Here is a 17296-nt window from a genome sequence, read left to right as displayed (position 1 = left end):
AGGAGGCCCAGAAGACGCTCCTGGTCCTGGGTTCTGGCCTGGCCCGGTCCCAGCCATTGTAGCTATATGAGGAGTAAACCAGTGGACAGAAGATCTGTCACTCCCTATCCCTCCCTCTGCAACTCTGCTTTCAAATAAATACGTTTTTGAAATAAAGCAATATGGATAATACTTGATGCTCCCTGCAGATCCTTTCCTGAGCTCATCCTCTCATAGTCAATATCCTAAGTTCACTACTCATCACCTTCTTATACTTTCATCATACAGGTATCACATAAAAATACAATAGGTGATAGATTGCTTCTCTTTGGTCGTAGTCCCTGGTTGGAAACAATCATGTTATAATGCAAAAACAGTCAGAAACAATATATAGATACACGGGAATGACTGAGTTCCTACATTCTAGAATAGTGGGTAAAGCTGCCTTCTGCAATGCATATATTCCATATGGCCGCTGGTTCCAGACCTGCTCCACTTCCGATCCAGCTCCCTTCTCATACACCTAGGAAAGCAGCAGAGGACGAGCCAATGTGGGAGATTTGGAAGATGCTCCAAACTCCTGGCTTCAACCTGGCCCAGCCCCTGCTGGTGCTATCATATGGGGAGTGAATCAGCAGAAGAAACATCTCTCTCTCTTCCACTCTCTGTGTAACTCTGACTTTCAAATAAATAAAAAACAGACAAAAACCACTTTACTTACACACAGAGGAGGCAGGCCATACTTTGGCCTGTTGATCTCTGCTACATACAGGTACAGAAGAATATCAAGCATCTCAAAGTGCTACACCAAATGCCTGCTCTTCAAATGATAAATTTTTTGAAAAGATTTATTTCATTTTTATTGGAAAGTCAGATACACTAAAGAGGAGAGACAGAGAGGAAAGACCTTCGGTCTGCTGATTCACTCCCTGAGTGGCCTCAACGGCCAGGGCTGCACCAATCTGAAGTCAGGAGCCAGGAGCCTCCTCTGGGTCTCCCATGTGGGTACGGGGGCCCCAAGGCTTTGGGCCATCCTTGACTGCTTTCCCAGGTCACAAGCAGGGAGCTGGATGGGAAGCAGGGCCAGTGGGATTAGAACTGGCACCCATATGGAATCCTGATGCATGCGAGGCGAGGACTGTAGCTGCTAGGCTACCACACCGGGTGCTAAATGGCAACTTTTGAGAAGCAAACTTGAGTTTCTTTGCTTTGCCATCTTCTTCTTTTTTTTTTTTTTTTGCCTTTGTAAATTATTTCCTCATATAAGATCAAACATTTGATATGGGGCCCAGCGGCGTGGCCTAGCAGCTAAAGTCCTCGCCTTGAACGCCCCGGGATCCCATATGGGCGCTGGTTCTAATCCCGGCAGCTCCACTTCCCATCCAGCTCCCTGCTTGTGGCCTGGGAAAGCAGTCGAGGACGGCCCAATGCACTGGGACACTGCACCCGTGTGGGAGACCCGGAAGAGGTTCCTGGTTCCCGGCCTCGGATCGGCGCGCACCGGCCCATTGGGGCTCACTTGGGGAGTGAATCATCGGACGGAAGATCTTCCTCTCTGTCTCTCCTCCTCTGTGTATATCTGGCTGTAATAAAATGAATAAATCTTTAAAAAAAAATACCATTTGAGATGAAGCTATTATTTATAGCTGACGCTGTGGTACAAAGAGTTCTTAATTCTCCATTCATGATACTGAATGCCACAGGCCTTGCTTATCTTTATTAACTTTAGCTTCTACTTCCCTCTAATTAGTTTCCTAAGCTGTTATTCCATGGCACATTGTTTCTAGACATTATTGATAACTACAGGAATTAGAAGTTAGAAATTTTTAAACTGATGGTGTTCACTTTAACAATGTACTGTCAGATTCTGACAGGTTTGGGGACAGTTAAAAAATGTCTGACTTTGTTTAACTCAGCATTTCACAAGACAGTTTATACAAGAACATCTGCTATCTACAGAAGAGTGTGCTGTGGAACATCAATTTAGAAATAGTTAAAGATAGTAAGACTGAGACAAGAATCAGGATAGCTCTGACTTCCATATTGATCAACAAGTGATAAGCAAATAAAACATCTACATCAAAGCAGAGTACTGAAAACACCCCTATCTACCACACCTATTAAACGTCCTTACAACGTGCGCTGGGTTTCTGTTTGAGGGTGTTATTACTGGCACCACTCTTCCTTTACCTTGTTAAGTATGCTTTTTCTCTTATTTCCACATTGAAGTGAAAGAATATTCAGGCATCCCAGATTTACTGATCTCTCACTGTGAAAGCTGTGAGTGCTGGCCTAGTAAAGGCACAGACAAGAGAAATGCATTTTTCTTAACTTGCTGGGCTTTGAGCCAATCATTCTTGCTGCTGAGTGGCCTGAGGAAAACTGAAAAACAAAAAGCCAAAATGAAGTGCTTTTTTGTTTCTATTTTCTTTCTGCTCTGCGAACACAGCTGGTATTAACATGCTTGATGCTCTGCTGGCCTGGAAGGGCAGCCCTGCTCAGGTGAAGACGACAGAAGGAGAAGTCTCCCTCACTCTCTAGAGACACTGGATAGAAAACCATGGCCTCTCCTGAAACAATACTTCTCCTTTCTTACAGGCAACACTTCCTGCTGTTACTGAAACAAACACTCAGTAGCAGTCATGGGTAAGCTTTAATGAGTAAGCCTCTTCTCAACTTGCAAGAGAAAAACACCTTTGCGTTTCTTGTTTTTGAAACAGATGTGACATTCACGTGCTCAACAGGAGCTCTGCACTAAGTGCTCCTATGAACCTCTCACTCCACAGTGACAGAGTCCTTTTTGTTGCTATCCATGATTCAGTTCTATAGGCTCAGGGCGTTCCCCCTTCACCCTCCCTCTACTGATGTCCCTTATTTCACGACAATGGTAGAGTCCCTCAGTGACCCAGTCTTAACAAATTAAAGGGTCATCAGAACACTTTCCCAGTAGCCACAGGGATACCATGCATCGCCTGAAACAGAAGAATGAAGACTGGTTTTTGATTTCAGACTAAACCCACTCTCAATGGATGTTCCATGAAGCTGTAGACTTCTCTGTGTTTTCTACTCTGTCCTGAGCAACAAGGAAAACTCCCAACAAATATTTACTGGTTAATAAGCAAGAAAAGAGGCAGGGTCATGTAAACAGTGACTTAACCATGTAGGAATCTTTACTTCTAGTGCTGGCTTCTTTAGCTCTTTTTTTATAGTATCCCTTCACACAATAGCCCGTTCCATCTTTTGTGAGCCGTTGGGAAAGTCTTACTCATACTGTACAGAAGTTCCACCCCCAGATGTCCATTTTGCCCTGTGGTACTCTCACGGACACAAAGAACAGTCGGTATTAGCTTTCAGTACTTTTAACGAAAACATCTGATAGGAGCAATTCAGAAAGGAAGCAGGTTCATTCTGGCTTATAGCTGGGTGTGTACGGTCCATGGTCAGGTGGCTCTACTGGTCTAGCACGTGGTAGAGACTGGCAATGACACAGCAGAAAGGGAGTGGCCACATGCCAGCCAGGCAGCAGACAGGGAGCATACTCCAGATAACCTCATACCAGTCTTCTGATGATTCAGCTTTGACTTTTATCCTACTCTTTTGTTTTTTGTTCCTCCCTGTCCCAATTCAGCTCCTAAACTCCAGACCATTGGGACTCCAGCTTGGCTCACCAGCAGAATCACTGGTAACCTTTAATAAATTAATCTGAAATAATCACTCCAGACTTTCTGAATTGCATCTCTGGAGTGGAGCACAGATTTCTGTTCTATTCATACTGAATTTATGAAGAAATTAACTCTTACATCTTTTCCAAACATATTTACATTGCTTACATCACAGTTCTCCCACATTTTTATGTTCTCTTAATGTTGTAAGAATTTCTATTGAGTACTGAAACAGCACTCAGTTTAGTCCAACCTTCATTATATCAAAGGTCTTATGGATCCTAGTTCTACTATCCTAAGTACCTTCTAGACTTTTATGTCACCTGATTCAGTCTTTCTTTTACCATTTTTAACCTCCTGTTAAAAAATATCAATCAGGGGCCCGGCGGCGTGGCCTAGCGGCTAAAGTCCTCGCCTTGAAAGCCCCGGGGTGCCATATGGGCGCCGGTTCTAATCCCGGCAGCTCCACTTCCCATCCAGCTCCCTGCTTGTGGCCTGGGAAAGCAGTCGAGGACGGCCCAATGCTTTGGGACCCTTCACCCGCATGGGAGACCCAGAAGAGGTTCCTGGTTCCTGGCTTCGGATCGGCGCACATCGGCCCGTTGCGGCTCACTTGGGGAGTGAATCATCAGACGGAAGATCTTCCTCTCTGTCTCTCCTCCTCTGTGTATATCTGGCTGTAATAAAAAATGAATAAATCTTTAAAAAAAAATCAATCAGCTTGTGATTATGGAGATAAATGCATAAACGTATGTTTATCAAAACTCAGAAAGACTAAACCCAAACACAGAGAATCTTTGTTTTTGAAAGTCAAATATACAGAGAGGAAGAGAGAGAGAGAAAGATCTTCCGTCCGATGATTTACTCCCCAAGTGACTGCAACGGCCAGTGCTGAGCCGATCCAAAGTCAGGAGCCAGAAACCTATTCCAGGTCTCCCACATGGGAGCAGGGTCCCAATGCATTGGGCCGTCCTCGACTGCTTTCCCAGGCCACAAGCAGGGAGCTGGATGGGAAGTGGAGCTGCCGGGATTAGAACTGGTGCTCATATGGGATCCCGGGGCGTTCAAAGTGAGGACTTCAGCCGCTAGGCCACGCCGCGGGGCCCAACACAGAGAATCTTAAAGTATCTACATCATATTCACTCCCTCCTGCCAAAATCAGTCAACACTATGAAGATCCAGCTATAGTTATCTTAGATGAAGTCTCACTTCGATTTTTTTATTGATAATTTCTGCAGATTACATTGCTAATATAAGTAATGAGGTTATTACAGATTATACGTACAGATAATACATTACATAATCTGTACATATACAAATTATTATATGTATATATTTATATTTATATATATATTTATATTATTATATGTATATATATTTACCTTAAGCATGCTCTCTATTCACTTGGACACTGTACAAATACTACAATATCCTTTTTCTGCAAAAAAATCTGAAAACAGTTTATATAGCAATCTGTTTATTACTCTAAATCTAAATATCTGCAAATGACTCTAAATGAGGGTAAATAAATGTAAATGAGAGCCTGTAGGCCAACAGAAAGTTGGGTCAATCCACAGGAATCTACCCACCCAGAACCCAGCAAGACATCTCTGGTCCTTGTTTGCACCTCACCGTCATCTGTATATTCACAGGGCTCGGGATCCAGCAGAAGCAGGCGTGTGACAGGTCAGTGGGCAGGAAGTAGCCTACTCATGCTTCCCTACTAGAACAAGACGGACTAGCAGGAGCAGGGCAGTGGGGCTGGACAATCCGCCCGGGGAGGGAGGAAGGCAAGCCTGTGTCACTAGGTGGCAGTGGAACCTGGGCTGGGGAAGGTTTCAGAAAAGGAGAAGTGAAAATTTGGCTTTTCGATGAAAGGGGTGGAGTCCCTTTCTCCCACTCGGTTGCACAGTATAAGTGCCAATGTGGAGTGGAGTTGTGGCCGAAACTGCAGTGAGGGAGGGCTGGGGAAGCCAGATTTTTGCTCTCAGCCTATGTAGGGGTTGGGGTAGGAGGTCAGTCTGGGTTCCAGCCACACACAGCATGTGCCTTGTCAGAGCGGAGAACAGATACATCAGAGAGGTCACAGACACCTTCACTCTCATCCAGGTTGTAGAAGCAATTGTGATCTCCAAGGGGTGGAGAAAGAGGATGAAGAAACACTTCTGAAGACATCAACTCCTCCAATAGCTCTGTATTCATGCACTCACTCTTGTGTGGGATCAAAGACCTCTGGCCTCTGACAGCTCTTTAGGGAGTTTCAGAAGACCTGTGCTGTCTGCCTTCACAGGTTCAATAGAGATAAAAGGGTTGGGCCCAAACTGTTGCTGCTGATGCTGTAGATGCTACCGTCTAGCAGGGCAGAAGACTGTAGCAGCCAAGTGTTCAACACTGTCTAACCCAGGGGAGGGGAAACGAGCTCACCATGTCCTTGCTCTCAGTTCCAGAGTCACCACTGACTGTGATCTCAGCTGTTGGGTCAGCCATTCCCTGAACTTGGGTGCTGCTAGAGACAAGGGTAAGGGTGGTCGGCTGGGGAATGCCTGTATAGGAGGCCTCCTGGGGCTTGGCTGGGGCATGCTTGGGAAGAGGTGGGGGAGAGCAGGTAGAAGTGGGAGGACTTGAGCTGCTCTCCAGGTGACGGCAGGGGCAGAACCACAAGCGGGGAGCTCCACCCCTGCTATTCACCAGTAGAACCTTGAAAAATCTGCTCATAATCTTCAAGTACTTCTGCCCATTCAGATCCTGGGCTGGGCACTTGCAGGCAGGTGCCTTGGAGGGTGTCTGCAGCAAGAGTGTGCAGCTGTCCTCATGAGTCATGTAGGCCAAGCAGCTGTTGTGCACATCCTCTGGGACATTCCCAATGTTCTGCTGCACCTATGTCTTGTGCTGGTCAAGTTACAGCTCCTATTGCTGCAGCTCCTGGGTTTCTGCTTTGAGCTGGGTATTTTTTGTTTTGTTTTTAGGGGTTTATCTTATTTTATTTGGAAAGGCAGATCTATAGACAAGAGAGACAAGAGAGAAACATCTCCCATCCGCTGGTTCACTCCCCAAATAGCTGCAATAGCTGGAGCTGAGCTGAATCAAAGCAAGGAGTCAGGACCTTCCTCCAAGTCTCCCACGTGGGTACAGGGGCCCAAGGTCTTGGGTCATCCTCCATTGCTTTTCCAGGCCACAATCAGGAAGTGCAGCAGCCTGGATACAAACCAGGGTCCATATGAGATGCTGGCACTTGTAGGTGAAAGATTATCCAGTTGAGCCATTGTGCTGGCCCCTCTGAGCTCACTTTATCAGCAATCTTCTGGGTACTACAGCCAGGCAACACACCCTTCTATTGGATGTTTTTGGATTTGTTTTTTTTTCTCAATCAACCCAATATCTTTGAACACATTGGTAGACATAAATTTACCACTTTGGCACACAGCTGGGGTGTAGTATGAACTCCCAGGTTCTTCCTATACCATTTTGGTACCTGTGGCCCAGCCTCTGGCATTGCATACAACCACCTCCTCCCCTCAGCCAAGCCAGGCTGGGCTGGGCTGACATCATGGGAATTAACATTTTCATCCATTGAAGCCAATGCACACTAAGGTTTAATCCCTTGGAAAAACATCAGGCAACCCAATGAATGTATTATCAGCAATTTGTCAGTTTTCAGAACACTCAAGGTGTTGAAAAGGGAATGTAATATGCAATAATGAAAAGCCAATATTAGAAAAATCATAATTTTCCATAAAATAGATATTAACAATATTTAATATAGCCTTGTCACTCTTGCCTTGAAGAGAAAGTCAGAGAATTTTTCACCTGTTCAGTTTGAAAAGGACTTTTAAAATGAAACACTCTCAGTGTGGTGGTGAAAAGCTTTAACTGATACAATCTTCCTGACCATCTGAAATGGCCTACCAAGAACTTGAAAAGGAATCTGAATAAACACATGTACATATGTAACATTAACAGCCTAGAAAGAGAGGCCAGTGTAGCTGTATAGTATGTTAATCCTCTGCCTGTGGTACTGGCATCCTGAGTAAGTGCTAGTTCAAGTCCTGGCTGTTCCACTTTTGATCCAAATCTGTGCCCCTGCATCCACATGGGGGACCAGAGGAAGGTCACGGCCTCCAGCTTCATTCAGACTGACCCAACTCCGGCCACTGTGAACATACAGGGAGTAAGTCAGTGGATACAAAACCTCTATCTCTCCCTCTCTCTATGTAACTCCTTCAACTGAAGTAAAAATATCTTTGAAAAAAAATTTTTAAAGTGTAAAAAGAAATACAACAAAATTTTGGCAGGAGCCAACCATGCATGCTTTGCATTTTCGTGTTTCCCAAATTTCTATAATGAGTATCTATTTATTTCATAATTAGGAAAGTAGCAAAAACATTTATAAAGAATACTTTTTAAAGGGAGGGGGAATATAGATCACCAGCAGAAAGAAATGAGAACTAAATAACCTTTCATGAAGAGATATCTATCACTGATGGGAATTCTCTAAGCAAAGCATGTCTTCCCAACAGTCAGTAGTTTCATAAAGAATTTTTATTCGGAGAAAGGACAGTATTTCCCTTGTGAAGTTTCTCTGAATGTCACAGCAGGCTGCAATGTATGGTACCTCTAAAGGAACATTCGAAGTTTTTCAAGTGAGGAGTCTGACACAGAACTGTAACACATCATCAGTCCCTACCTTGAGGAACGGTGCTCTGGTTTATTTCGTTCGTTGCGATCTGTAAAGAAAGAAGACAGCCACGTGTCAAAACCTTCTTTAAAAGCCCAGAAAAAGAATAAGTCTTAAATACCAGCTAGCATATACTGGACTTCACAAAGAACTCTTCAAAGGCAGCTGTGCTCTCCATGGCATAAGGCTGTTCCCAAGAGCTGGGATGATCTGCCTCACAGCGACGATAGAAGAGACAGCCATACACACTTTCTATGGTTTGTTAAAATCATCTACTTGGAAAACACATGATTCCATGTGTTATTTCATTTGGAAAGATCTTTGCTGTGTTAAACACTTTACTAAAACCAAGACATTTAACAAAGGAAAGAAAAGTAAGGAAACTGAAAAGCCACAGATTACTCAGCTCAAAAAAATCATTCCATGAATCATGGTTGGCAGCAGCTTCCAAAGAACGGGGAGGGGAAGAAAACGAGCAGTCAGCTACAACAACATCTGTGAATACACTAAGACCGTACAGCTCCGACCTTAACTCTCTACTACCCTGTTCCACCAACAGTTAGGTGTCCTGTGCTATAGGTGGCATTTTTTTGGGTGACACAGTAGGGGAGAAGGAAGCTCTATTGAGCAGAGATCAGAGCCATGGCTAAATGTCCTGCAATGCACAGCGATACCCTCCAAAAGGATCAAAACGCCACTAATCCCAAGGCTGAGAAACTCAGCCATACAGCAAGGAAAAACAGCAGCACAGCTTGAAGCTTTTAGAAGTGGTGTAAAATGCTATTAATCAAACTAAAGCTTAACACATACAAGAGCAACAATTACAAAATCTATGGCTGGTAATTTTCAATCAGAGTAACAACTGTTTTCCAAGTATACATTCAAAAACAAACAAACAAACAAAAAAGCAAATGAAGTAAAAAGGCCCCAGTGCTATGGAAAAGTAACAACAGAGGGTAACATACATACCAAAACACAGCCCTACGTGATTACTCAAAAAACATGGAAGATCCTTAAAATTTCAAAACATTGAATATTACCAGCAGACTCCTCTGTATTATCTTCTGAACTGATATTAACATAATAGAATTTAACGGCACAGAAAAAATTAGAAAGGAATTCTTTTTTTTCCCCCTGAATTGTACTGTTGGTGGAGCAGCATAAAGATGATGAAAATGGACTCAAACCTCTGGAGAAATATGGGAGGAAAACAGCGTTTACACAGCTAAGTGTATGTCCAACTCCTTTCCGAACACGCTCATAATAAAAAAGGAAATTACAACTGGCATACACAAAGACTTTTTCTAAAGATTAAAATATAGTCACACTAAAACATGCTTATTTAAATACAAAGCTCCCCAAGTGAACAATGTTAATGTTTCTGGTTCTAATTTTTTTAATGCTTGACTTACTGTTACCAAACTTTTAAAGTTTTCCGGTTTTAACTTAACTTGGTTTTATACCTCCCTTAAACAAAACACACTGGCTTTAACTTCAGTACTAAAATTTAACGTCACAGTAATTAATACAGGGTATATTTTAATTATTTCTCAATCACTCCTCTTCAGTTCTTAGTCTGCAAGCTTTGCAAACAAAAGCCACATGCTAGAAATTGGATACAGATGTGCTATGTTCAAATAACAAAAATACCAACTCTTACCTGTGGCTAAAGATCAACTAAAACGCTGCCGGGAAAGTCATTTGCTGTGGCTGTCATCCTAGATTCATGCCATTTATTTAGCACTGTAATAGACAATTTCTCCCTGGTCTTCCAGTGGTACAACACCCAAGAGGAGGGGAGAAACAGAGTCACGCTGCATGTAAACAAGGCTCATCATCCAAGGGCTTCCCTCCAGGGGACATTCTGATTGGCAGATGTGTCATGACCAGTCTGCACAGCTGGAATGTGGCCACTCGGGAAGCAGGCAGCTCACAGCTCCACTTCATTCTCAGTTAAAACAGGAAACTCTACACTTTCATACTTTCTGATCTAAGAAGCTACAATTATTTCCCCAAAGTTCTTCTTCATTAAACTACTTTCTTCAAAAAAAATCAAGAAAATAACTTATTATCTCTTAGAAGACTTCTAAAAATATTTCCTCCCAAATTTACATTTAGTGTTGTATGCTTTACCTTGTTATGTAAATATGCATACATAGCATTTATAACACATTACTCCTAAGAAGCCACACAACTGATAATCTGAAGATGATGGTATGTCATCCATTATCTATAATACATTCTATCTGCCACCTCTTGACAACGAAAGCCAAGCATGATGCCCATGTTCTTGGCTTCATGTTTCCTGTCAGAGTATATCAATAATTGGACTTCACATTCTGCCACACAGCCATCTTTAAGGCAGAATACACAGAAATTAGTACGTGGTGCGTAGGTTGTATTTCTTTTAATATTTATTTGGTTTGAACTAATTTTTATCATACTCCAAAATATTGTGCAACTGTCAAATCTATTAGTGGAAATGCTAAATTTCTGGCAAAATAATAATTATTCTTTTGTTCCAAAACCCAAGACTGAACAAAACAAATTACTGAAGATAGATTCAGGCTCTGCTTTCTTGCCAACAGTAACAAAACATTTGGATGAAAGTAGAATGAGAACAGATCTCTGGCAAACACAGAAGGTTTATCTAGCTCTAAACAGTGTTTTAACACTACAGCTCTATTAAGTGTAGTGGAAACTGGCAAGTCCAGATGTGGAAACATAGTGCAGTATGCATCTCTGCATCCAGACCAAAGATGGACTCCCAGTGAAACTGTTGAATACATCCTGACAGTAGGATGCTGGACTCCCTGCCAATGTCCATGCCTACAATGTCAGGAAACACTTTGATAGTGGAATGATGGACTTATGACTGTTCATGAAGCACTACCCATTAATACTAGAAGGGAAATCAGCAGTGGGGGAGAGGTCTTGGGGAAGAAGAAGAGAAATCCTAGAGTCTACAGAACTGTATCATAAAATTTAAAAATATATATATACATATATTCTTCAGATCAAAAAAGTACATTTCCTTTTTTTTAAAAGATTTATTTATTTTTATTGCAAAGTCAGATATACAGAGAGGAAGATCCTCCATCCAATGATTCACTCCCCAAGTGAACGCAACGGCCAATGCTGAGCTGATCCAAAGCCGGGAACCTGGAACCTCTTCCGGGTCTCCCACATGGGTGCAGTGTCCCAATGCATTGGGCCGTCCTCGACTGCCTTCCCAGGCCACAAGCAGGGAGCTGGATGGGAAGAGGAGCTGCCGGGATTAGAACCGGCGCCCATATGGCATCCAGGGACGTTCAAGGCGAGGACTTTAGCTGCTAGGCCACGCCGCCAGGCCCATTTCCTTTTTTAAAGAGTTTTTAATTTATCGCTTCTCGGCCTTTTGGCTAAGATCAAGCGAAGAGTTTTTAATTTTTGGGCCTAGCACCGTGGCCTAGCAGTTAAAGTCCTCATCTTGCACACACCTTACACGTGCATTGGGATCCCATATGAGCGCTGGTTCTAATCCCAGCTGCCCTGCTTCCCATCCAGCTCCCTGCTTGTGGCCTGGGAAAGCAGTGGAGGACGGCCCAAAGCCTTGGAACCCTGCACCCGTGTGGGAGATTCAGAAGAAGTTCCTGGCTCCTGGCTTCAGACTGGCTCAGCTCCAGCTGTTACAGTCACTTGGGGAGTGAACCATCAGATGGAAGTTCTTCCTGTCTCTCCCCCTCTCTGCATATGACTTTGCAATACAGATAAAATAAATTTTTAAAAGTTTCTAATTTTTAATTGAGAATTCCACTTGTAATCCTTTCCTTGGCTTTTGTATACTTAGAAATCATATTACTAGCTTGCTAGCTCAGTCTCACTACTTCCACAAAAAAGTTACCAAAAATAAAAAGCCCCAACTCAAAAATGTATTTGACAAATATTATATTATTCATGTGGATAATGAGTCAACCCCAGGGACCCCCAAGTAGAGCCTGACCTTGAAATATATTTTGTAGATGCTCTCTCCTTCACCCGCCATCCCTTCTTCCTGCCCCCCAGCAACATGCACACCCCTTGCATTACCTACCCTACTCACCCATCTCTTGGTTAATAAACTTACTTGTGAAAATGCAATGCATTGGGCCCGGCGGCATGGCCTAGCAGCTAAAGTCCTCGCCTTGAACGCCCCGGGATCCCATATGGGCGCCGGTTCTAATCCCGGCAGCTCCACTTCCCATCCAGCTCCCTGCTTGTGGCCTGGGAAACCAGTCAAGGATGGCCCAAAGCCTTGGGACCCTGCACCCGTGTGGGAGACCTGGAAGAGGTTCCTGGTTCCCAGCTTCGGATCGGCGCGCACCGGCCTGTTGCGGCTCACTTGGGGAGTGAATCATTGGATGGAAGATCTTCCTCTCGGTCTCTCCTCTTCTCTGTATATCTGACTTTGTAATAAAATGAATAAATCTTAAAAAAAAAAAAAAGAAAAAGAAAATGCAATAACATCCTACAGTTATAACACAGGAAACACAGCAGAGCTGCCCCAAGGCTATTGATGGCTGTGAGAGTGCAAATACTATGGGAGTCGTGAGGGATGCAATGTAGGAACTCACGGTACATTAAGGGGACTTGGCGAGTGGTGAGGGGGAGTGGTAGCAACCTAGCAAGGTCACGTCTCACTAGAAAACCTCTGCATTCTTTATATTTTCTTTTCATGACAACCTCTAAGTGATGTCAACTTTTACAGGACCCAAATGTTTATATATTTAGATGTCACATTACTTGTGTAGAAATGGGCCCCTGTTCTGCCAGGGATAGTTTTCTCGGGAATGGACAGACGAACTCAATCATTCAGAGTTCTGAATCTATTATTATGACAAACACTTTGAAATGGAGATGACAAAAATACAAATATCATTTTTTGGTATGATTAAAACCAAGCAGAACAGTCGACTCAGAGCTTATTAGAATCTGCTGTAAGACATTAACAATTTGATGGGTTGGCTTTGATCAATTAGCTGGAAAGAAAACCAAAACTCACTGGACTGAGAATCTACCAACTCAAATCATGAGAAATGTCTTAAATTGTTGTTTGAAATCAGGTGGAAAATTCAGTCTACAGGGATGAAAACATGAAGACATATTCACAAAAGAGTAGGAAATAGTATAAAGGGAATCTTACTTACTTACACTCACTTTGGAGTACCAAAATCCCTCTCCAAGTATAGTATATTTGGAAACATTACTGTCAAGTTCTAACTTTTTAAATTATTTATTTGAGGGCCCGGAGGCGTGGCCTAGTGGCTAAAAGTCCTCGCCTTAAATGCAGTGGGATCCCATATGGGCGCCGGTTCTAATCCCGGCAGCTCCACTTCCCATCCAGCTCCCTGCTTGTGGCCTGGGAAAGCAGTCGAGGACGGCCCAATGCATTGGGACACTGCACCTGCATGGGAGACCCGGAAGGGGTTCCAGGTTCCCGGCTTTGGATTGGCACAGCACCGGCCCGTTGCGGCTCACTTGGGGAGTGAATCATCAGACGGAAGATCTTCCTCTCTGTCTCTCCTCCTCTGTGTATATCTGGCTGTAATAAAATGAATAAATCTTTAAAAAAAATTATTTATTTGAAAGGCAAAATAAAGAGAGAGCGAGGACAGAAAGATCTTCCATCTGCTGATTCACTCCCCAGATGGCCACAAGCAGGGGCAGTGCCAGGCTAAAGTCAGGAGTCAGGAGTGTCGTCCAGGTCTTCCATAAGGATGCAGAGGCCCAGGACTCAGGCCATCTTTCACTGCTTTTCCCAGGCCATTACATGAAGCTGAATTGGAAGTGGAACAGCTGGGATTTGAACTGCCACTCATATGGGATGTTGCCATCACAAATGGTGGCTTAACTCACTATGAGTTTACTCGCCAGAGTTGGCACACAAGTTTTAGCTTAAGTATATATGCAGCGTATTCTTTCTTTTTTTTCATTTATTTCTATTTATTTGAAAGAAACAGTAGCACACAGAGACATGTACACAAAGAGGAACAGATCTTCCATTTGCTGGTTCACTCTCCAAGTGGCTGCAACAGCCAGGACAGGACTGGGGCAAGTTAGAACCTCATCTGGGTTTGCCATATAGGTATCAGGGGCCCAAGTACTCGAGCCATCACCCACTGTTTTCCCAAACACATTAGCAAGAATCTGGGATCAGAAGTGGAACAGCCTGGACTTAAACCTGGACTCCGATACTAGATACCAGCATCACAATGGTCTATTTAATTTGCTGTTCCACAATGCCAGCTCCCGGTATGTTACTTTTTAGATACGTATTGATCCCACATAAATTCTCTGCACCACTCAGTATTTACAAGATTTTACAGAATCTAAAAAAGATTTTACAGAATCTGTATATGATGTACATCAACCATGTAGTTATATGATGTACATCAACAATGCAGTCAACAAAGATACATACAATGGTGGTCCCCTAAAATTATAACAGAGCAGAAAAATTCCTATCTCCTAGTGGTCATAGACATCCTAACACGGAAGCAGCACAATACATCACTCACATATTTGTGGTGATGCTGTTGTAAACAAACATATGTACTGCCAGTTGCATAAAAATACAGCACATATAATTATGTACAGTACTTACTACTTGATCATGATAATAAGCGACTATATTACTGGAATATGTATTTACAATGCCTCACTTTTATCATTTTGGGGTGTACTCCTACTAATACAAAAATGTTTACTGTAGAGAAACGTGCTGTGTTACACCAATAGCAGGTTCATATATCTCAGGTTTATCACATGTATTAATTGCATCAAAGGTCATATCAGGGCATGAGTCGTGGTAAAATGAATCAATTCACCACTTGGGATGCACACATCCCGTTGTAGAGTGCTGGGTCTAGTCCAGGCACCTCCATTTCCAATCCAGCTTTCTACTAATGCTCAAGTGATTCACAAAGGAGACCAAGATGGAACACCGATTCTGGGCAGGCTCAGCCCTGGTTGTTGTAGGCATTGAGGGAGTGAGCCTGCAGATGGAAGATTTCCCTCTGTCTTTGTCACTCTGCCTTTCAAACAGATACAAATAAATAAAAAAAACATTTGTTTTCTTTTTGGTTACACAGACAGTAGATGAGACAAAGAGAAGGAATGTTTTATCAATTGGTGCACACCCAAGTGGCTGCAACAGACAGAGCTGGACTACTCTGAAGTCAGAAGTTCGGAACTTCTGAGTCTCCCACGTGAATACAGCAGCCCAAGCAGATAGGCCATTTTCCACTGCTTTACCAGGCACAGCAAACAGGAAGCTGGATTGGAAATGGATATGGGACTTACAGTGGCATCCATATGGGATATGTCTGGAGGCTTAACGTGCTGTACCACAATGCTGCCCCCTATTAAAAAGCGTTTTTATAAAGGAGATAGTGTCAAAGTGGTCATAATACAGGACTTTGCGCACATGTTCATGCAAACCCTAAGTTCACATAAAATTAAAATAATCTAATGAAGTGTCTATGAATGACATGGCCATATGTTGTGCTTAGCATAGAATAAATAAAGGAAACAATAAACTGATTATATAATATAACATATTCAGGGTTCATTTGTCTCATTTTGGTGACTTTAAAGTTAGTAAAATTGGGACTGGTGTTACGGCACGTCTGGTAAAGATACTGCCACATGAACACTGGACTGTGTCCTGGCTGCCCTACTTCTGATCCAGATTCCTGCCAACGGCATGGCAAAAGCAGCAAAAGATGGCTCAGGCGCCTGGACCCCTATACTCATGTGGGAGACCCTGGGAAAGCTCTTGGCTTCAGCCTGTCAAATCGGTCATGGTGGCCACCTGTGGAATAAATCACCCTAAGGAAGATCTGTTACTCTCTCTGTATAGTGAGAGACGTAGAAGAAGCTCCTGGCTTCAGCCCAGGCCAGCCCTGGCTGATGTGACCATGTGGGGTGTTAGTCAGTAGATGCAGGATCTTTCTCTTCTCTCACTTCCTCTTGTTGTCTTTCCTCTTCTTCTGTAACTCTTTCAAATATATCTTTTATTTTTTAAAAAAGACATCTTTAATTAATCCTAATCATAAAGTACCTAATCCATTAAAACATCATATTCCAATCATAGAACAAAATCAGAGATAAACTGTTGTATAGAATACATATTTTATTTATTTGAGAGGCAGACAGAGTGCTCCCATCCACTGGCACACATGTCCAATGCCTGGCATTTCAGGATCAGCCCAGGAGCATAGCCAGGAGTCAGAAACTCAATCTAAACCTCTCAATCTGAGCCAGCATCTGCTCTCCACAAGGTGTGCAGTAAGAAGTCTGAAGCCACACTAGGGAGCAAACCCTGGTATCCACACAGAATGGGGCGGCGGGGCGTGGATCTTCACGATGGGGGGAAGCTTTTACATACATGATATATGTTCAGTAAAGGCTAAACTATCTCTGGGATCTGCTTTCTCCTTCGCATATCCTCTGTTTTAAATTCTTTTTTTTTTTTAATTTTATTATTATTGGAAAGCCGGATATACAGAGAGGAGGAGAGACAGAGAGGAAGATCTTCCATCCGATGATTCACTCCCCAAGTGAGCGCAACGGGCCGGTACGCGCCGATCCGAAGCCGGGACCAGGAACCTCTTCCAGGTCTCCCACACGGGTGCAGGGTCCCAAAGCTTTGGGCCGTCCTCGACTGCTTTCCCAGGCCACAAGCAGGGAGCTGGATGGGAGGTGGAGCTGCCGGGATTAGAACCGGCGCCCATATGGGATCCCGGGGCTTTCAAGGCGAGGACTTTAGCCGCTAGGCCACGCCGCCGGGCCCTCTGTTTTAAATTCTTATCAGGACCTGTCTAGATCACTGTGTCCCACCTACAATCTGGTTCCAATCTCTTACCCTCCAACCTAATCATATTGTTGGTCAGGTAAATTCAGACCCTAGAAAACGTTCAAATCTAGGAACAAAAAACAGCACAAGGGTTAAGGAAAATTA

The 17296-nt window shown here is 43.3% G+C and overlaps 1 protein-coding gene and 1 pseudogene across 14 annotated transcripts in view; both read right to left on the bottom strand.

The window, feature by feature from the left end:
• SH3D19 (SH3 domain containing 19) overlaps positions 1-17296 on the bottom strand; it is a 218617-nt gene that overhangs the window by 114497 nt on the left and 86824 nt on the right. For 13 of the 14 annotated variants that reach the window (XM_058666768.1, XM_058666770.1, XM_058666775.1 and 10 more), the window contains one exon: positions 8326-8365. In XM_058666768.1, coding sequence (XP_058522751.1) covers positions 8326-8365 — 40 coding nt within the window. Of the gene's footprint in view, positions 1-8325; positions 8366-9976; positions 10041-17296 lie in introns of those variants that run through there. The other variant, XM_058666774.1, reaches the window with a different exon arrangement.
• On the bottom strand, positions 5655-7042 carry LOC101531741 (transcription factor E2F4-like; annotated as a pseudogene).

The sequence above is a fragment of the Ochotona princeps genome, chromosome 7 (assembly GCF_030435755.1).
Source record: "Ochotona princeps isolate mOchPri1 chromosome 7, mOchPri1.hap1, whole genome shotgun sequence".
NCBI classification, from domain to species: Eukaryota; Metazoa; Chordata; class Mammalia; order Lagomorpha; family Ochotonidae; genus Ochotona; species Ochotona princeps.
Note: the sequence above shows the minus strand (reverse complement) of the source record. Positions and strands in the feature narration are given on the sequence as shown.